This window comes from Cavia porcellus, unplaced genomic scaffold (assembly GCF_034190915.1).
Source record: "Cavia porcellus strain 051 isolate PalLab524CR breed Dunkin Hartley unplaced genomic scaffold, mCavPor4.1 scaffold_3, whole genome shotgun sequence".
In the NCBI taxonomy this organism is placed as follows: Eukaryota; Metazoa; Chordata; class Mammalia; order Rodentia; family Caviidae; genus Cavia; species Cavia porcellus.
The window spans coordinates 64,111,056-64,133,984 of NW_026947486.1; the positions used below are offsets into that span (position 1 = coordinate 64,111,056).

The 22,929-nt window shown below is 34.7% G+C and overlaps 1 protein-coding gene across 1 annotated transcript in view; it reads left to right on the forward strand.

Moving 5' to 3' along the window:
* The window catches only part of Il1rapl2 (interleukin 1 receptor accessory protein like 2), a 1,287,414-nt gene that overhangs the window by 683,678 nt on the left and 580,807 nt on the right, over positions 1–22,929 (forward strand). Inside the window, exon 4 of the mRNA XM_063246234.1 lies at positions 4,746–4,932. Coding sequence (XP_063102304.1) covers positions 4,746–4,932 — 187 coding nt within the window. The remainder of the gene's footprint in view (positions 1–4,745; positions 4,933–22,929) is intronic.

Genomic DNA, 22,929 nt, shown 5'->3' on the forward strand with positions numbered 1-22,929 from the left:
ATATATATATATATATATATACAAGATAGATAACTATACTACTAATCTCTGTATGTTCATCAAAAACAATAGTTTGTGCTCTCATTGTTTGATTTTTTGATCAATTTTATGCCTAAATCTTGTAACCTGAGCAACTACTTTTTTTTTTTTTTTTTTTTTTTTTTTTTTGTACTGGGAATTGAACTCACGATTTTGTGTTTGCCAAGCAGGCACTTACATTGCTGAGCTAAACCCCTGGCCACAACTACTTCTAAGATAACAATATGCAATATATTAACTAGTGTTAATTTCCTACTTGTTTTGAAATTCTATATCATTTCTATCTTTTCTTTTGTTTTGCTTAAAAAAAAAAGACGTTGGCATGAGAAGATTTTTGTGTGTACAGGAGGGGGAAGGTATCCTGAAACCAAAGGCCTATAGATACTGAGGGACACTTCTTGGAAAGATCACAAATATGAATAATGTTAAGTATTTGCTCAAGTATCATGGTGAAGGCCTTTTCTTACATTAAACGTTAATGTTTTCCTTGTCTTCCTGAGGATGTAAAGGAAAGAGAAATAAAAGTACAATTTCTAGTCTTGCATACTTGTCATTCTGCCTACTCAAACTTGCACAGCTCTAATTGAACCTAATGAAAGAAAAGTAACATTTTTAGGTCTCAGCTGCAGGACACATTTTAAATAGAACTGGCCTAGGGGATTTTTCAAAATAAAATCTAAATATTGTAGAATCCTTAGGAGGAACTGCTCCAGGGCTGGATTACATGATTAATAAAAATCAACCCTAGTCTCACTCAGAATGTCAGGAAGCCTTGATCTCACCTCTACTAGGTCAACTATACTGACAGCAAGACTCAAGAGAGGCACTGTCTTTCAGTTCTAAGGACCTTGGTCATCATCAACAACTTTGTATTGTGGTTTATTCACAGGTTACAAGCAATTTGTTAGCAGTTATTAACATGTCATTGAAAATAGAGCACCAAGGAATATATGCAATGCCTTTGGCCAATTGGCCAATTGTGTGTGTGTGTGTGAAGGGTTAGGAAGAACTAAAACATTTCCTCCTTTAAGCCATCACCCTAGGGTGAGTTCCCTGCACTGTTGACATCCTAATTTAATTTCAGTGCTTCTGGTATGGCTTATCTCAGTGGTGATGAACCAGTGTCATGCGTGCCACAGAGAACTGCTTGTATCATTCAAAGTTCAAAACTTCACCATTACTGGTCTATATCATTTATACTTTGGGAGAGTTAAAGAGCGGGCACATAGAACAACTCTTTTCTTGTGCTTGAAAACCTTGCCTGGAGATCTGGGCTTTACAGTCATAAAAGGCACTTGTTTAAGAAGCTCCCAGAAGTTTAATGGAATTTTGCTAGCCATTCGACCACCAAGGTTCTAGGCTTGCCTTAGCCTGCCTCCATCTGCCTGTCTGTCTGTTTTGTCTGTCTCTCTCATCCTTTTTGCCTATTTATTTTTGTTTCTAAGTCAGTGTATCTTTTTATTCTTTTAGACCTGCATGACCCTTAGTACTAAACTCAACATCTTTCAGACTGTTTGTTGTAAAGTAGCACCCTTAACCCAGTGGTCTATCTTAAACCATTGTTGGCAGTGTGTCATTTTTAATGTATTAATCATTGTTTGTGACTACTACATCATATAAATTATTATTTATTTATAATATACAGTATATAATGATCCCATAATATTAACAATTCCAAGCTGGGCACAGTGGCACTTGTCTATAATACCAGCACTTGGGAGGCTGAGGCAGCATAATTGCTATGAGTTCAAGGCCAGTCAGAGCTACATAGTGAGTTCAAAGCTATGTAGAACTACATGGTGAGACCTTGTCCCTGAAAAAATTCCAGTACTGGCTATCATTTATTGAATATCAGTCATATGCCGGATACTGTATTAGTTGTTTCATGGATATTATTTCATTTAATAATTATGATGATCTGGGCAATTCAAGTATTACAATTATTTCAAATAAAAATATAAACTCATTTTGCTCATAATTATATAATAAAAGAAATTCTTATCTCCTACTACCAGTGAAACCATCAAAAATAGCTTCTGATTGTCATTTTTCATGTGAGGAAAATGAGATCCACAAAGGTTAAATAACTTCTCTAAAGTCACCAAGATAGTTAAACCCCGTGGGTCTTAGTTGAGAGTTGGTGCTTTGTTAAGAAACTTCAAGAGTAGTTTGTCATTTATTTTACTCTATTCTCTGTCCAGGGATAATTGTATTTTGGATTATGAGCTTTCAGAGAATTGGATACTCTACCTATTCATTCTATTATTACCCTGGCCAACACTTATCTTTCCATGGGGCTTTAATATATACCATTGGGAAGATATTTCACAAGTAAATCTCTTATCTGTGTGAAGTAGTACTGTAGATTAGATATGATCAAAGTCTGTAACATCAAAATTTGTTTAGAACACTTTGGATACCCAGCAGAGGTGTTTCCCTCTCTTCTCTGTTGAATACTATTTAAAACATGTGGCTACTTATTTTTTATCGCCTACCCTACCCTTGCTCTAGTCCTCCTTCTCTGCTGGCTATAGTGAATATATTTATCCCTTCTCAATATACTGATCCACAAAACTTAGCTAATACTTCCCTGAATACAGTTCTAAGAACATCTAAAAAGATCTAGGTCATATTTATACAATAATCTTGATATTTAACCAACGATACCCCTGAACCTAAAGAAAAAGGAGTAGGAGTTGTATTATATGGGGTTAATATAAAACTATAAGAGATGATAAATTTCTTAAACACATAATTCTTTGATGCTCACACATTTAATCAACTAATTTTGAAAACCAATTATTTATTTTAATTCTAGGGATTACAAATTATTGGCCATAATTAGGTAATGTTTACCAATAGACAAATGTTAGAGGATCAGAGACAAAAGTATGTACAAAGGCCTTTGGTTTGAATAGGCTTAATATTTTCAAGGTATAGTCGCTGTGGCTCTACTTGAATTGATGAAGAAGAGTATTATGATGGGTCAGATCATGTATGGAGGCAAGGAGTCTTTAAAACATGGTAAAGAAGAGGTAAATTGATTGAGCCAAACTTTCTTTCTTTCTTTTTTTTTTATTGGTACCAGGGTTCGAACTCACGACTGCCTGCTTGCAAGGTAGGCGCTTATGCCGCTGAGCTAAATCCCCAGCCCCTGATTGAGCCAAACTTCCTTCCATTTTCCTGAGTCTTTTACTTAAAATTGGCTTTAGATTCATGGATCTTAAACAAGTTGCACAACACCGAACAAACTTGTGAAAGTTTCTTTAATTTGTTCCCAAGTAGCGTAACTTACACCTTTAATGTTTCAGAAATCCATACCCAGCAGAGAAAAAACAATATCCTACAATCTATATGGTATAATAAAGCTGCATTTTAACTTCAGAACTGGAGTGATTTATCAACATTTTTCTGAGCTTACATTTGCCCAGACATAGGATGCTTGCTAGTAATCAGCTTCACTAGAAAGCTAAGTAAAATTCATTTCTGTTATCTTAGTTTGTAATTTCAAAGTGCATGACTATCTGTATTGTTTTTTGTATGATGTCTTGGACGGTATGAAAACTTGATGACTAGTATGCATAGTACCAATTATCGGGCGTCATTTGAAAATTCATGTTTTCCGTGCTGATTCCATCTGTTAGGACTGTTATTACTTGGTGGTTACAAAAATCAGTTTTTTATCGCTACCCTTGGTACTTTATATATTTGACAGCACATATTCATTAAAGTTTAGAATACATATGGTCCCGAAATGTCTTCCATAAAGTAAATTAAATACTACTAAGTTTTATGGTTGATCTTCTTAGTCTTACCAAACTGTTTCTGATCTCTTTCCCACACATTTTAATTGTCTACTGTATAGTTGAGAACTTCTGGTCCAGATCAGGGAAAAGTCATAGTATAAGCATTGATAAATAATTGCAAAATATTTTGTTTGTTGGTTTGTAGTTAATCAGATATACTTTTGAACTCACATTATTGAGAAAGCACTAACTACAGTGATTGCAGCACACTTTTTATTCCATAAGAACTCTTGTATAATTTTAACCAATTAATGCCCAATTTCTAAATTTTTCTAATGATAAAACTCAACATTGAAATACCTTTGTAATAATACTTTTGTTGAAAAAAGATAATCACAACTGATTAATCACTGGAAGATTTGTTTTCCCTTATGGGAGCCCAAAACTTGATCCTTCACACATTTTAACAAATACTTTAAAAGTTATATAAATTAAAACTTTTCATCTGTATGTTTATGTGGTTTTCTTTAAAGAAAATTGTGGCTTACAAACCCTTGGTAACATTTAACAATCCCTTGAATAGCTGGTAAACGAATAGCCAGAGGAAGAGCAGAAACAGCTACAATATTTGTGGAAACTTTTTCACAAATGTTTACGTCAAATTTTCAGTGTGATGATATATGCTAGTGGGAAAAAAATTTCTGCATGTTTACAGTGTGTTGAATGTGTATATTTTTCCTATGTAGTTCAGTACCTATCTCATAATGAGATATTTGCATTATAATTTTATTAATATCATACTGTCAATTGAAGTAGAAAAATGCTTTGTACAGTTCTGTTGTGATTTCTGATTTCTAAGTAATGTGCTAGAAGGAAAAGTCAATATTCCTGAAATATATATAGGATAAAAAATCTGTAGACATTCAATGAAGTCATTCTGTTATTTCTCTGTTTCTACAGAAACTCGACATACTGCATGAAGGTGTCAATGTCCTTGACTGTTGCAGAGAATGAATCTGGCCTATGCTACAATAGTAGGATTCGCTATTTAGAAAAGTCTGAAGTCACTAAAAGAAAAGAAATTTCCTGTCCAGATATGGATGATTTTAAAAAGTCTGATGAGGAGCCGGAAGTTGTATGGTACAAGGTAACTCAGCATGGTGTTAAATGCATTTTGACCTTAGTAATTAGCAGGATTAGGTTAAGGTAAAGGAAGATATTTTATCCAAAATGTTTAACACCAAATATTTTGCTAAGAATCAGCAGATCCAAAATTATGTAATTAAGAGTTATGGCTTCTACGGATTTTTATCAGCAGATGTCAGAAGCAATTTACCTTCCCCAACTGATAAAAATAAGCAAGAACTCCCTCCACCCCAGATAATAAGAGCAAATGGAAAGAAAATCAAAGTTTTGTATAACACATGAAAAAATGTTTGGGGAATACATAAATATTATTTATTTTTAGGAACAAAGGCCCATCGTTATCAGCAGTAGTACTTGCAAAAGATGGCAAACAGTTGTTACTATTATTTGTAGTATGACAGACATTGTAGTGAATGAAAAGTAGAGAAATGGGTTAGTGTGGCATGTATGAACAATGTTAAGTTTAAATTTAGTTAGAAACATCTTATACTCAAAGGTTGAATGGACAAGAGTTGAATGAAGAGTTTATTTGTAGAGGAAAGGGCAGGGCTGCAGAAATTGATAATGGATGAATCTGTAAATTATCATCCCTATGCTGCAGCAGACAGGAAAATAACAGTGTCACCAACCTAAGAGTGAATGTGGTCTGTTAAGAACTGTGGCCTTGAAGGAACATAAAGCAATAGCAGATAGGAATGAAACAGTAGAGATTATTTTCCTTGCCCCTCTTAACTCCTAACCGTTATAGTTCTTAGTAACCCTTCTCCCACAATTTAAAATCAAATGGAAATAAGATGGCAATGGTAATGCACTCTGTAGTCTTCAGTGTCCCTGGACATAGAGAAGGGCACAGAATGGATCTAGGAAGAAACAGAGAATAACCACATAACCTTCCAACTATGATATTCTAGCTGCTAGACATGGCATCAAATGTTCCAAATACGAGACATAGTCTATGCTGACTGAGCCTCAACAGATGAGACACTACAGTTTATACATGATAGGTAGAAGTGACCAAGAAGAATTTTTATACAGGAACTGGGCACACTGTTGGAGTCAGTGCACATGAGCTGTAGAACTGATTCTTTCCATAGGACCCTATAGATCTTCAATTCCCAGGAAAATCTAAACCATAAATCTCACAGCTGTTAGCTAATTTTGTTTTGGAAGTCTCTTCATTTTCACACACAAGGAAACTCACAAATAAACATCAAAATCATTTTATGAGTGGCGCATAATCCCTTTATTGTTTTCCTTATTGAAGACAATCTTGTGATACATGAAAAGGAACATGATGTTCATTGACATAAACAAAGACACAATGTTGCACAAGATATATTACAAATAATCAAAAACTGGGATCTTGCCTTATTAGAAAATTTTCTGCACAATAAAACAAATCAAAATGGATCCACTTCCCCATTCCAGCTGTGCTTGGAAAACTGTGGAGTTTGAAGCAAGCAGGCAGGCTCCCACTTTACTGGGAGCCCAGCTTGTTTGGGACCCTTGCACCTTCTGGGTGCACTGGAACAGCTAGGCGGGTCTGGGGCACCTGCATCCACCTCCCTGTGTGCTTGGAGGACTGTGGAGTTCTATGCAAGCAGGCGAGTGCCACCAGTTCCAGAGGCCTGGAGTCCTGGGGTAAGTGCCCCGTGTACTTTTCCCTGAGCCCAGCTTGTTTGGGACACTCAAGCCTTCTGGGTGCACTGGAACAGCTAGGCGGGCCTGGGGCACCTGTATCTGCCTCCCCATTCCAGCTGTGCTTGGAGAACTGTAGAGTTCTAGGCAAGCAGGTGGGCACCCACTTGCCTGGAGCCCAGCTTGTTTGGGACCCTCATACGTTCTGGGTACACTGGAACAACTAGGCGGTTCTGGGGCACCTGCATCCGCCTCCCTGTGTGAGTGGAGAACTGTGGAGTTCTAAGCAAGCAGGTGAACGCCACTGATTCCAGAGGCCTGGAAACCTGGGGTAAGTGCCCCGTTCATTTCCCCCTAAGCCCACCTTGTTTGGGACCCTCAAGCCTTCTGGGTGCACTGGACCAGCTAGGCAGGTCTGGGGTGCCTGCATCTGCCTCCTGGTTCTGGCTGTGCTTGGAGAACTGTGGACTTCTAAGCAAGCAGGCAGATGCCCACTTTCCCCAGAGCACAGCTTGTTTGGACTGTGGAATTCTAAGCAAGCAGGCAATCACCACCAGTTCAAGAGGCCTGGCAGCCTGGGGGAACTGGGTGCCAGAGTCCCAGTAATTGAGGGCATAGAAGTGGATTTCCAACAGACCCAGAGGAAGCTTTCAAATAACACTTGAAACACTTGAAGCATAGAAATATAGTAAAATGACAAAACAAAAGACCAAATTACAATCTCAAACCTCCAGCCCAACCCAAGAAAATTTAGGAGAGATGTATATAAAAGAAAATATATGCCATATGCCTCAAATATTGGACATAATAGCAACTGAAATAAACAAGCAACTCTGGGAAGCTTTAAAGGAATTCAAACTAGAAATAATTTCCCAGGTAAAAGAAGAAATGATAAACGAAAGGAAAGAGATGCTGAACATATCTAAAGAAAGCACAGTTAAAAAATTGGAGGAACTAAACAAAAAGATAGAATGCTTAGATGAGCAATATAAGAAACAAACAGAATACATAAAACAGATACACAAAGATACACAGGGAATCAAAAATTCAACTGAAAGCCATAGAAGCCACCTCAATCCAAGTGAAGATAGAATCTCAGACCTTGAAGACAAGATTGCAGCTAGTGAACAGGAAGGGAAAGATCTTTTAAAAATAACAAAAAATCAGGAAATGACAATTCAACAACTTCAATATGACTCAAAGAAAAACAACATAAGATTGATAGGGATTAATGAAAAAGAAGGCTACAATATAAAGGATGTCAAGAGGATATTTAGAGAAGTAGTAGATGAAAATTTCCCAAGTATGAAATCGGAAACCAACATCAGGTACAGTGAAGCATATAGAACTCCAAATAATCATAACCAAAATAAAACTACACCCAGACATAAAATAATCACCATCCCAGAAATTCAGCATAAGAATAGATTATTAAAAACTGTCAGATAGAAAAGGGAGATCACTTATATAAAGGAAAACCTATCAGAATTACAGCAGACTTCTCAGCACAAACAATAAAGTCAAGAAGAGCATGGAGTGAAGTATTCCAGATCCTAAAGGAAAATGATTTGCAACCTAGACTGATGTACCCTGAAAAACTATCCTTCAAAATCGATGGTGAAATAAGATACTTTCAGGACAAAGAACAGCTGAAGATCTTCATGATCACCAAACTGCAAAAAATATTGAAAGACAGTTTAGATACACTTAGGAAAAAACCACTAAGCAAAGCAGATAATTAAGCAGAACAGAAAGATAAAGATGCAACAGCAGAAAGATAACATGTTACCAATAAACCAACATATAACAGTTATTACCATTAATGTAAATGGTCTCAATGCACCAATTAAAAGAAACAGACTGGCAGAATGGATCAAGAAACAAAATCCAACCATATGCTGTCTAGAAGAAACCCATCTAACCCAGAAGGATATTCACAGACTGAAAGTCAAAGGATGGAAAACAATACTTTATGCAACAGGAGCCCCCCCCCCAAAAAAAAAAAAAAAAAAAAAAACAGGAGTAGTCATTCTGTTTGCAGACAATGTGAACTTTAAACCAATAATGATCAGAAGAGACAAAGAAGGTCACTACATACTCATTAGGGGAAAACTTCAAAAGGAAGAGATAACTATCTTAAATATATATGCACCAAATTCCAGAGCACCCAGTTATATAAAACAAGTATTAACAGAAATTAAAAATCAAATTATCAGTAACACAATTGTAATAGGAGACCTTTACACACCATAGACACCAAGGGACAAATCAACCAGACAGAAAATCAACAAAGAAATAACAGAACTGAATCACACATGTGAACAAATGGACTTGATAGACACGTATAGAGTGTTCCATATAACATCAGAATATACATTCTTCTCAGCAGTACATGGAAAAATCTCTAAAATAGACCATATATTAGCTCATAGAACATATTTAAATGAATTCAAAAGAGTTGAAATTATCCCTTGCATATTATCAGATCATAGCGCTTTGAAATTAGAAATTAATGATGAAAGATACTGCAAAAATCCCACAAACACATGGAAACTGAATAACACACTCTTGAGTAATCAGTGGGTAACAGGGGAAATTAAAGAAGAAATTAAACAATACCTACAAGAAAATGAAAATACAAATACAGCTTACCGAAATCTGTGGGATGTAATGAAAGCCGTCCTCAGAGTAAAATTTATTGCACTGAGTTCCCACATCAGGAAAACAGAATGATTACAAATAAATAACCTGATGCTACATCTCAAACAGCTGGAAAAAGAAGAGCAAGTCAAGCCCAAAGCCAAAAGACAGGAAATTATGAAAATTAGAGCAGAAATCAATGCTATAGAGACTAAGAAAACAATCCAAAGAATCAATGAATCAAAGAGTTGGTTCTTTGAAAGAATAAATAAAATTGAAAAGCCCCTAGCCAACCTTATTAAAAAAGGGGGGGAAAAAGCTCAAATTCATGTAATAAGAAATGAAAAAGGTGAAATCACTACAGACTAGAGAAATACAGAAAATTATCAACATCTATTTCAAAAACCTCTACTCTCAAATGTATGATAACAGAAGAAATAGACAGATTCCTAGAAACATATGAAGTACCAAAGCTATGATGCTATGAAGGTCAAGAGGATGTAAAACTGATAAATAACCCAAATTCTATTAATGAAATTGAAAATATAATTAAGTCCTTACCTACAAAGAACAGCCCAGGCCCAGATGGATTCACTGCAGAATTCTACAAGAAATACAAAGGAGAACTAATGCTGACACTCCTCAAACTATTCAATGAAATTGAAAGGGAAGCAATCCTACCTAAGTCATTCCTGGAAGCAAATATTATTCTAGTACCAAAACCTGAGAAAGACTGAAATAAAAAAGAGAACTATAGACCGATCTCCCTAATGAACACAGATGCAAAAATCCTCAATAAAATATTGGCAAATAGGATGCAGCAAATCATCAAGAATATTATACACCATGGACAAGTTGGATTCATCCTAGGCATGCAGGAATGGTTCCACATACATAAATCAATAAATATAATCCACCATATCAATAAAGCCAAAAGTAAGAATCGCATGATCATTTCTATAGATGCAAAAAAAAAAAAAAAAAAGCTTTCGATAAGGTCCAACATTCATTCATTATAAGAAATTTACAGAAAATTGGAATAGATGATCTTTACCTCAATATAATAAAGGCCATCTACGACAAACCAACAGCCAGTATCATACTAAATGGCCAAAAATTGAAAGCCTTTACTTTAAAATCAGGCACAAGACAAGGATGTCCTTTATCAACACTCCTATTTTACATAGTACTGGAAATACTAGCCACAGTAATTAGACAAGAGAGAGAAACAAAAGGGGTAAAGATAGGAAAAGAAGAAGTTAAATTATCATTGTTTGCAGATGACATGATGCTCTATATAGAAGTCCCCCTACACTCTATTGAAAGACTCTTAGATATAATAAATAAATTCAGTAATGTAGCTGGATACAAAATCAATACTCAAAAATCAGTAGCATTCCTATACACTAACAACAAAATCACAGAGAGAGAAATAAGAGAAGCCATACCCTGCACACTAACAACAAAAAAAAAAAGAATGAAATATTTAGGAATTACTCTTACTAAAGAAGTGAAAGACCTATACAGGAAAAATTATAATACACTGAAAAAAGAAATTGAACATGATCTCAGAAAATGGAAAGACATCCCTTGCTCATGGATAGGAATAGTAAATATTGTGAAAATGGCCATTCTCCAAAAACTCTTATACACATTCAATGCAATCTCAGTAAAAATACCATCAACATACCTCATAGATCCTGAGAAATTACTCCTAAAATTCATCTGGAGTGAGAAGAGACCTAGAATAGCAAAGACAGTTCTAAGCAGCAAAGGCAAGGCAGGAGGCATCACAATCCCTGACTTGAAGTAATACTACAAAGCAACAGTAGTAAAATCAACTTGGTACTGGAACGAAAACAGAGCTGAAGATCAGTGAAATAGATTAGAAGATACAACCACAACTACAAACACACTAAACCACCTTATCTTTGATAAAGCGGCCAAACATGTTCACTGGAGGAACGACAGTCTCTTTAATAAATGGTGTTGGAAAAACTGGCTCTCCATATGCCGAAAACTAAAACTAGACCCATGCCTATCACCTTGTACTAAATTAAAATCTAAATGGATCAAAGATCTGAATATTAAAACAGAAACACTAAATCTATTGGAAGACAAATTGGGCAGAAATCTTGAAGAAATGGGGGTACATAGAGAATTCATTAACAGGACTCAAACCACATGTGAAATACTTCCTAGAATCAAAAACTCGGATGACCTCTTATTAAAAAGTTTCTGCATGTCAAAAGAAATCTCCAGCATAGTGAAAAGAAAACCCACAAACTGGGAAAAATCATAGTGAATTCTCCCTCAGATAGAGGACTTCTGTTTAAAACATATAAAGAATTAAAAAAAAATCAGACCCCAAAAATTCAAAGATCCAATCCAAAAATGGGCATCTGAGATGAATACACATTTCTCAGATGAAGAAATACAAATGGCAAATAAATACATGAAAAAATGTTCATCATCACTAGTCATTAGAGAAATGCAAATTAAAACCACACTGAAATGCCATCTCACTCCTAAAGAGTGGCCAGGATCAAGAAAACCATCAACAACAAATGCTGGAGAGGCTGTAGGGAAAAAGGAACTCTACTGCACTGTTGGTGGAAGTGCATACTGGTGCAACCATTGTGGAGGTCAGACTGGAGATTTCTCAAAAAGCTGGGATTGGAAGTCCCATTTGTTCCAGCTATTCCACTTCTAGGCGTATTCCCAGAAGAACTGAAAGCATCATACCACAGTGATATATGTGCACCTATGTTTATAGCAGCACAATTTGTAATCACCAGATCTTGGAAACAACCCAAGTGTCAATCAACTGAGGAATGGATTAAAAAGTTGTGGTATTTTTATACAATGGAGTAATACTCAGCTATAAAGAAGGATCACATTGAGTTATTTATAAATAAATGGGTGCAGCTTGAGACCATACTCATAAGTGAAATAAATCAAACTCACATGTATGAATACCGAATAGTTTCCGTATTGTAAGAAATGATTCAAATATATAAAATTATGTGGTAATCATGATTCCCCATTATGTGGCTTTGAATCCTTATAAAACTTTCACTCATTAATTGGAATGGCTTTTTTTAGGCTGTCTGGTATTATTACCTATGATGAAATGAGCAGCTATTCTGAGAAAAACAAGACATCATAATAGCTAGTGCTGATTTAATACCATCTTGTTTTGAAGTCCCACCAAACTGTTGTTCTTCTGTCTCCATTGGTTTTATCATGTTATATCTTACTGGATTTTATTGTATTGATAGTATAAACAAAAATTTTTGTAGGCAAGGAGATAATGTAGAAACCATTGTTCATTTTCTGTTAGCTGGTTCTAGATATCCTGTAATACTTTTATCCACTTGAATGGTTTCACACTGTCTTGATATGTTTGATGCTATAGTATACAAAGTTATGTTCAAATATTTCAAGGAAAGAGACTATGGTAACTACTATTAAGTTGGATTATCTTGTGGTGAAGCACTAGGTTGCTGCAATTGTCATGCATTGACCTGTATTGTTAGGTTGTTATATCCTCTTTTATCTCAATCTCCCCCTTATTCATAAAAAAAATATTTTTTAATATTATTTGTTAATTAAGGTAAAAAAATAAAAAAAAATTAGCAGGATGTATTATAGTAACTTTTTGATTTCCTATTAACTTCATTTGAAGCCCTGTAGTACTCCCACTATCTTGTCTTGGCTGATTAGACTCTGTTCCGTTCTGTTTGATAGTATCAAGTTTGAGGGTATAGGCAACTACTTTGAAGGCAATAAGATTCACTATGATGCCCATTCTGGTTTGACTATTATCTTCTTTTGAAGTCCTGTAATGTTTCCAATGTTTAGGTTTTATTTGTCTTGTTGTGTACCGTTTTGTTCAATTTTATTATACCTAATGATATATGCAATTCTTTTTAAGGAAGCAAGAGGCATTATGGTAACCATTGTTGATAACCTTGTACTCTGTTTTTACATCATGTGCTACATCTGTCCTTTGTTTTGACTGACTTGTTTGTTTTGTCATATTTGGTTTTATTCTCTTCCAAAAAATGTAGTAAGTACTATGGGAGTAATAAAACCCAAAATGTATACATTTTGTTGTAAAAAAGAGAGGGAAAAAGTGCTCTAAAGGATACAACTGCAAGTGTATTTAGGTGTGTTAAGATAGATGAGCGTATTACTGAGTTTCTGTTGGATCACTGAACACAACTGTTTGCAGTCTCACTGTTTGAATGTTCACTTTGTATGCTTTAATCCTGTATTGAACAACTATTTTTGAGATGACAATATGTAATCTATTAAGTAGCGATTTCTTACCTTTTTTTTTTTTTTTTGTAATTCTGTATTACTTGTACCCTTATACTGTTTGGATTTTTTTCTTTAAATAAAAAAAATAATACCAATAACACATTAAAAAGAAATCAAAATAGAGTAAAGAAATGACCTAAAGACTGGGAAAAAAAATTTTACTAGCTGTTCATGAGACACATGATGAATAGAATACGTAAAGAACTGAAAAGAATCAACTCGACCAAATGTAAAGATGCAATCCAAAAATGGGCATCTCAGATAAATAAATACTTCTCAGATAAAGCAGTACAAATGGTAGATAAATAAATGAAAAAATGTTCAACATCACTTGTCATTCAAGAGATGCAAAAGTCAAAACAATGCTGACATTTCAACTAACTCAATAAAGAATAGTTACTATCAAGAAATAAAACAATGACAAGTGTTAGAGGGGGCTGTGAAGAAAAAGGAACCACTTCTCTCCTGTTAGTGGAGTATATACTGGGCTAACCATTGTGAAAATCAGTGTGGAGATTTGTCAAAAAAAAAAAAAAAAAACCCTAGAATTAGAGGTTCCATTTGACCCAGCTATTTCTCTTCTTGGTATCTTCCTAAAAGGTTGAAAAGTATCATACCACAATGATATGTTCATACCCATGTTTACAGTAGCACAATTTGTAACAGCTGAACCTTAGAAACAACTCAAATACCCATCAACTGTGAAATGGCCTGCACTCCTCCGTGTCTTCCCACAGCCACCACCCCAAAGGATGTGACCACCTCACTCTACCCCATCTCAGGCCGCTGAGCTGCACCTGTGCTCCTGCAGGCCTCAGACACACACAGGCCCAGAGCACAACCACCATGCTCCACTCCAGTAGGAGCTGCTGAGCCATGCCTGTGCTGCTCCATGCCCTCCAACCACTGCCAGCACAGAGGGCAACCACCATGCTCCACCCCAGCTCAGGTTACTGAGTCATGCCTCCACTCCTGTGCACACCTGATGTGGGAACTATCACCGGCTTCCCCTCAGCTCTGAACACCACTGTGCCTTTGATCCACCATGCTCCTCCCTGGTGCTGATCCAAAGGACCACAACACCCACCCTGGCTTGGTCTGCTGCCCTTGGCTACTCTCCCTGTCTCTTAGACCAAGCACTGCTGTGAATGTTTGGCTCCCACACTACCTCCCAAAACCTTAAACCAGCACTGGACAAGCAGTGCTGGTTTGATGGGAGACACGGTGGCCCCTCTCCCATACAGAGGACCCTGGAAGGTTCCAGTCACTATGTACCCAACAATCAGGTGAACATCAACCACACAGTAGGACCCTAGGAAATACATTGCCAACAGTTGTGACTATTGGGATTGAGTAACCAGATATTAGCCCAGAGGGTGAAAATGACACAACAAAAACAAAAATGCAATCTCAAACATCTAGTCCATTGGGTCCAAGCAAAGGTAACAGTGAAGTAGAGAACTTTGAAAGTCATACAACAGAAATCTCTTAAAAGATAGCAATGAAGAAGCAAATCCCTGAGGCTATAGAAAAAAAAAATCAAATTAGAACTAATGTCTTACATGAAGACAGAAATAACAACCTTAGTAAAGGACTTGCTAAGTGCACCTAGAGAAGAAATAGATAAAAAAGTACAAGAGCAAGGGAAACTGATTGAAACCTTGAAAGAACAACATAGAAAACAAGCACATTCTTACATTCCATTTTGAAAACTGATGTTGTTATTATTTTGGTTTTGTTCCTGTTGTTTATCTGTTTTACTTTTTGTTTTTCTTTTTCTGAAGTCTTTTTTCTCTTTAAAATAAAAAAAAATTAAAACAAAGAAAATGTGGGGGTTTTTATACAGTGGAGTATTACTCTGCCATAAAAAGGATTTGCTTTACACATTTCTAGCTAAATGGATGCAACTTGAGGGCATAATCTTAAGTGAAATAAACTGGACACATATTTGTAAATACCACACTTTCCTCTGGCATACAAAATTGAAAGTGTAAATAAGACCAAAGTTTATAGTAGGTATTGTGAAATAGAAAATGTCAAAAGTGAAGGGGCACAAAAGAGGAAGGAAGGAAGGGAACTGAATGAAGGGAAAAGAAGAAAACAAGCGAAGTCATAAAATGGAAACAAAGTTTTTGTAAATAAGCAGTGTAACAGTGGCAGAAATAAGGGGAGGGGTATGCTGCAAAAGAAATATGAATCCGGGTATATCATATATGGTACATGTTTTATATATGGAAATGTGATCATTATGATCATTATATATCTAAGATTTACCAGTAAACATAGTGATAAAAACAAAGAAATTAAGTAAATCTCAGTGATTAAAAAATTACAAGGATAACCTCTATCATCAATTTTATTCAACATAGTATTCAAAACATTAGCCAGAGGAATCAGGCAAGAGATCTAAATAAAAGGGCCACATATAGGAAATGAAGAACTAAAATTATTAGATTCAGATGACATGATATTCTACATAGAAAACCCAACAATTTCCACTGAGAAACTTTTCAGTTGATAATCAACTTGAGCAATACAGTGGATACAACATCAACACAAAAATCAGTAGTGTTTGTGTAGATCAATAATGAACTCAATAAGAAGAAAAGTATAGAAACTAATATTCATGGTACCATCAAGAAAAAATTAAAACTTAAAAATTAAGCAAACTGATGAAATGCAAGACACCTGTAAAGGAAACTGCAGTATTTTTAAAATGAAGATTTGAGGGGGCATTGGTAAATGGAAATATATTCCTTGCTCCTAGATAGACAGAATTGATATTATCTAAATGGAGATAATCCCAGATCTATTATACAGATTCAGTGCAATGCTAGTCAAAATAAAAATAGTATATTCACAATCTAAAACAATAAATTCTGAAATTTATATGTAACCAAAAGAGACATAGAATGCCAGAAGTATCTTTGGGCAATAAGAGCAAAGCAAGAAGCATCATGATGTTTGAATTCAAGCTATGTTACAAAGCAATAGTGGTAAAAGTATCACAGTACTAGAACAAAAAGAGAAAAATGGATCAATGAAACAGAACAACGGATGTAGAAACATTTCCAGACACATTCAGTTACTTGATATTCGACACAGAGGCCAAAAATGTATGCTGTTGGATTGATAGCCCAATAAACAAGTGATGCTGGAAAAATCAGCTGGACATATACTCACTATATACAATACTAAAATAAAAATGAATCAAAGATCTAAACATTATAACAGAAACATAGAACTTAATGGAAGCTACAATAACTAAAAAAGCATTAGAAATTATTTTATAAAACAATACAATTGCACAAGCAGTAATGGCAAAATTCAACAAATGTGATAATATCAAATTACAAAGTTTCTATACAATAAAGGAAGCAACTAGTAAAGTGAAGACACTACCTATAGAATTGAAAGAAAAATTTTGCCCGCTACTCTTCAGAGGGCTAATGTCTAGAACATATTAAGAACTTCAAAAATTAGTGTACATAAGACAAAAAAAACCCAATCAAGAAATGGGCAAATGAAATGAAGAGACATTTCTGAGAGGAAGAAATACAAATAGCCAACAAATATAAGAAAAAGTATTCAACATCTCCAGTAACTAGAGAAATGCAAATTAAAAGAATGCTAAGATTCTATTTCATTCCAGAAAGGAGAACAGTCATCAAGAAATCAAAAAAGTACAAATGCTGGTAAGGCTGTGCTGAAAAGGGACATTATTGGTGTGTACTTGGGAAGTAAAATAGGTAAACCATTATTGAAATCAGCATACAAATTTCTCAAAGAGCTAAAATTAGAAATCCTAGATGACTCAGATAATCTCTTGTAGATGACATCTTTCCAAAAGTACTAAAGACATACTATAGCAATACATAAAAACCAATGTCTATAGCACAATTCACAATAGTTAAATCCTGGAAACAGTCTGAAAATCCATTAACAGGTGGTTGGATAAAGAAAAATGTGGTATCTATGAATTATGGGACACTACTCAGTTATAAAGAAAAAAAAATTGAGGCATTTGTAGGAAAATGGATGCACCTGAAAAATAAAATTTTGAATGGCATAAACCAGACATGCAAGCTTGAATACTGCATAGCATCTTGAATTTCAGCAAGAGAAAGTACAAGCAAAAAGCACAATAAAGGATTGATCGGAGACAAGAGATAGACCTCTTACAGATAGGAAGTGGTCCTGGATAGTGAGGATGAGAGGGAAATGGGAGGGGAAGTAAAATAAGTAAAGATATGCCAGGTATAAGGACCTAATAGCTTCAATGAATATAAATATTGTCGTAAGAAATAAGATTAATAATATCAACAAGAACAAAAAGGAATGTAAATTTAGAGGAGGATAGAGTACGATGGGAGGTAAGGGGATTAAAAAAGATTCAAACTGTGTAAGTATACCCTTCACAGGATGATTGTAAACTGCCTGTAATGTATATGTATAGCAATAAAATATTATATACTAAAATATATATATATATATATATATATATATATATATATACACAAATTATTGGGATCTTTCGTGTCATCATAAATCTCCTTTGTATTTACCAAACTGTTATGTTTCATATATCCACTGTACTGATTAGTCTCTATATTTTGTCATTTGAATTTTTAATGCAGCTCTGTGATGTGAGTGCTATTATCTTCATTTAATTGTAGAGAAAAGGCATAGAAAGATGTAACTAGTCCAAATTTACATGGCTAACAAAGTCAGAGTCCATTTTATGTTACTCTTTTCTACAATGATTCTCTCTCTTGATTAAAGGCACTTCTGTAAAATACAATGCTGGGTCAAAGCAGCCAAGCAAAAGAGAAAGAGAATATGAAAGGTTTTTTGAAATCGTAAGGGTTAGAAAAGTCAGTTGACTTGTTTAAGAGTTATTTGCTAGAGGTAAAATGCAGGTAATCAGCATTCTTCTGTAGTGATACATTGTGGTATCTCATCTTGACATTCTTCTAAACTGTTTTTCCAGTTCTTCATTTTCCTAGACATTCAACATCACAAACCAAAAGCAATTAACTCTCCAAGAAATGCTACTACTTCTTCTTTTTCACAAAGGGGCTGAGAATAGAGAAGCAATGGTTTTCCAAGTCTTCCTGAATAACTTTAAAGTGTATATTTATAATTAAATTTATTTTAACTAATAAAACAATTTTCTACAGTAATGGGTTGCATACAATATTTAAAACTATGTAACATTTAAATCAGTTTAAGCATATCTACCTCTTCCAAAATTTATTATGTCTTTATGGTGAGAATATTGAACATCCTCCCCTCTAGTTGTTTTTAGAGTATTTTTTTGTTACGCTATGCCAGAGTCTCACTCCTATTTGTAGCTTTGTATCCATTGACCATTCTTTCCTTGACTTTTCCCTGTAAACTCTCCCTAATTTCAGCTAACCACTATTCTAATCTCAACTTCTTTGAAATCATTTTTTTAAAATTTTTTTTAAAAGTAATAATGACTGTATTCATCTTAGAAGTTACGGTTTAATGACCCTTCGATTTTTTAGAGAAAAAAAGCAAAACAGAAAAAAAAGGTAAAAATACACAATTTCAAAAAAAATTTTTTTAGATTCCACCTTTGAGTGTGATGATGAAGTACTTTGTGTGCAACTTAATCAACTAATATAATGATCTTCAGTTCTATCTATGTTGTCAACAACGACAGGATTTAATTATTTTTATGGCTAAATATAATTCTGTTGTATATATATACCACATTTTCCTCATTCTTCAGTTAATGTACACTGCATTTTTTTTCCATTTTCTTGGTTATATTAAAAAGTCCAGCAATGAAGAAAAGGGTGTAGATATTTATTTAACTCACTTAATTTTCTTTTAACACAGCCTTGGGATTCTTGGATCCTACAGTGGTTCTAGTTTTAATTTTTTCAGAAATATACATAATGTTTTGCATAATACTGTACTAATTGACATTTCCACAAATAGTGTAAAAGGATTTACTCCCCCTCCATTTTTAGCAGCACTTATTATTTTTAGTATTTTTTTAAAAATAATAGTTGTTCTTCCTGAAGTGAAGTTGCATCTCACTGTGTTTTTGATTTTCATTTCTCTGATTAGTGATGCTGAACATTTTTTTAATATGCAGGATTGCTCTTTGTCTTCTTTTGAGGATTATCCATTTAGGATCTTTACCCATTTTAAGTCTGGTTTATTTTATTTTTCTTTCTTTTTAGCTTTGAGGTTTTAGAGTATCAACACCTTGTAAAATGTAGTGTGTGTAAATATTTTCCTCTATTCTATTTTCCCCCACTGTCTTTTCTCTCTAATTTTTTTGCCATATAGAAACCTTTTAATCTAATATAATCTCTTTTATCTATGTTTGCTTTTGTTTGTTTTTTTCAGGGGTTTTCTGCAAAAATTATTTGCCCATCCCACTGTCTTTACTCTATTATATTCTATTAGTTTCATATCTTCCATTTATGTCTTTTTTTTTTTTTTTTTTTTTTTTTTGTCTTTTTCGTTTTTATCGGTACCAGGGATCGAACTCACGACTGCCTGCTTGCAAGGCAGGCGCTTATGCCGCTGAGCTAAATTCCAGCCCTATGTGTCTTAAATCTACTTTGAGTTGACTTTTGAAACTGGTAAGATAAAGGGGTCTAGTTTCCTTTTTTTTTTTTTTTCACATAGTTGTCCAGTTTTCCTAGAATAATTTACTGAAAAGCCTATTCTTCAATGTGTGTTATTAACACCTTGAGAATCTTTTTTTGGTTTATATTTTGTACTCTGAGTATCTGCTTTGAAAATAATGACATACACAGTAGTAACTATTGTTATTCAATAGTATTTGACTATGGATTTTTTCCTAAAATAAAGCATTAAAAACTCACTTGACTATAAATGCATAGTTTATGTCTATGTTCTTGATATTCTTGTATTGGTTTATATATCTGCATTTATGCTATTATGATGTTTTATTGTAGGTATTATTGCTTATATCTAGATGTCCTTCTAAGTCTCATGTATTCATAGGTGAGCTTTTTAGAGATGACTGGACCTAATGTATGTGATGCTGGGATTGATTCATGGTGCATTAAGAATTAAGGCTTCCCATCCTGGAAGTGAGTGCTACCCACCCCAAAGGCAAGTAGCTTGCACAAGATAAAAGGGACAGCAGATCGCTGCTTGTCACTCTGTTTGCTGCCTGCTGCCTTCTGCCTGCCCCGCTTTGCCATGGACTGTTTGTGCTTTGTACTACCCCGCTGCCATGCCACCCTGCCTTGGAGATAGGTGACTATGGACTGAAACCACAAGGAACTATGAGCCAAATAATCCTTCCCTCCTTTAACATTGTGTGTCTAGTATTTTTATCTGAGCATGAGAGAAAAGAAAGACAGTAGCTTTGCAATGTATTTTGAGGTCACATCGTATACTGTATTTTGCTTTGTTCCTTTTACTCAAAATATGTCTTGGTATTTGGGTTTATTTTGTAGTTTCATATTAATATTATAATTGTTTTTCTATTCTTTGAAGAATGTTATTAGTATTTTGATAAGGTTTTCATTGAATCTACAGACTGCTTTTTAGATACAGTATTTTAATAACATTGATTCTTCAATTACATAAAGAAGGAATGTCTGTCCATTTTTTGTGTTAAATTTGACTGATATTTGCTTTTCTCCCACCTAGATACTTGTATCTTCCTCTAGATTTGGGACATTTTCCTTTGTTTTTTTCTTTTAATAATATCACTTTGATGTTCACGAGTCCTTGTTGAGCCCCAATAATCCGGATATTTGGTTTTATTTTTAATATTTAATTCATTTTTAACTGTATTCTGTCCCTACCATCACTCTCTCTGTATCTCTTGGAATATATATAATTATAATGTTATATAATTATAATATGTACAATTATATATATTATATGGTATATACATTTTTGTTGTACATAATAATCACATTTCTTATGGGAGCTTGGTGTGTTTCTGTGCACCTCACAATGCCCCCATTTTTAATTACATTTTCTCCCCTTCTACCCTCTTCCTCGCATCTCTTAGTTTCCTTTCTATATGCCAAAGATCTATCTCATTATTTCCTATTCTCTATTATTTTTCACTTTATTTATATATTGCTTTTCTCATATAAGAGAAACCATGTGATCTTTAAACTTGTATATCTGATTTACTTCACTTACATTGTGGTCTCAATGTGCATTAATTGTCCTACAATTGATGTGAGTTTATTCTTCTTTATGGCAAGCAATACTGTATTGTATCTGCATAATAAATTTGCTTATATTTTTGTCTTAATTGCTTTTCTTGTTGTTGAAACTAATGCTTGACACCAAAAGTTAAAGGAGGAAAGATTTATTGTAGCTCCCAGTTTGCAGAGATTTCAGTCCACAGTCAGCAGGCTCCAGACAGGGTCATGTGACAGAGGGCCATCAGAAACAGCCTGTGGCAAAGCAGGGCAGATAGAAGGAACATAGTGGCTCTAGCACTCTTGTTGCCCCTTATATTCTATTCAGGCTACCTGACCTTAGGGTGTGTAGCACTCGTACCCAGTGTGGGGCAGCCTTAATTCTATCATCACACACCTTAAATCCAGCCATCTCCAAAAAGCCCCACCTATGACATGTGAGACTGTAGACAAACATCTGTTGATGGTCATTTAGGCTGCTTCCCAAATTTAGCTTTTATGAATTGTGCTGTTATAAACATGAATATGCATGTATCACAGTACTACAACGTGTTTAACATTATTGTGAAGAGACATAGTAGGGAAGTAGTTGAGTCAAGTGGAATTTCTATTTTTAGTCTTTTGAGGAATCTCCACACTGATTTTCATAGTAGTTTTACTAATTCATACTTGTACCCATAACAGAGAAGTGTTCCTTTTTCCTTGCAGACTCTCCAGGAAGCATTTGATTTCATGACTATAGCCTTTATTTCTGGAGTGAGATGTAATTTCAATGTTGTTTTAATTTCCATTGTTTTTGAGACAAAGACTCACTATATAGTTCATACTGGCCTTAAACTCACTGTATAGCTCAGGCTAGTCTCAAACTCATGGCAATTCTCTTCCCTCAGTCTCCCAAGTAGTGGGATTACAGGTGTGCACGTACAAGTTTAATTTGCATTTTTGAGTGGTCAAAGATACTGAAAAGTTTTCGTGTATTTATTGGCCATTTATATTCTTCACCTGAAAACTGTCTATTTCAGTTGCCAAAATTTTTCAGTGAGTTTTGACTAATTCTTTTCAGTTCTTTACCTATTAGTCTTTTGTCTGTTAAGTGGCTGGCAAGTGTTTGTTTATGCATTCTGTGGTTGTTTCTTAATTGTTTTGGTGGTTTCCTTTGTTGTGCAGAAGGTTTTAATTTGATATGATCCCATTTGGTGTTTCTTGGTGTC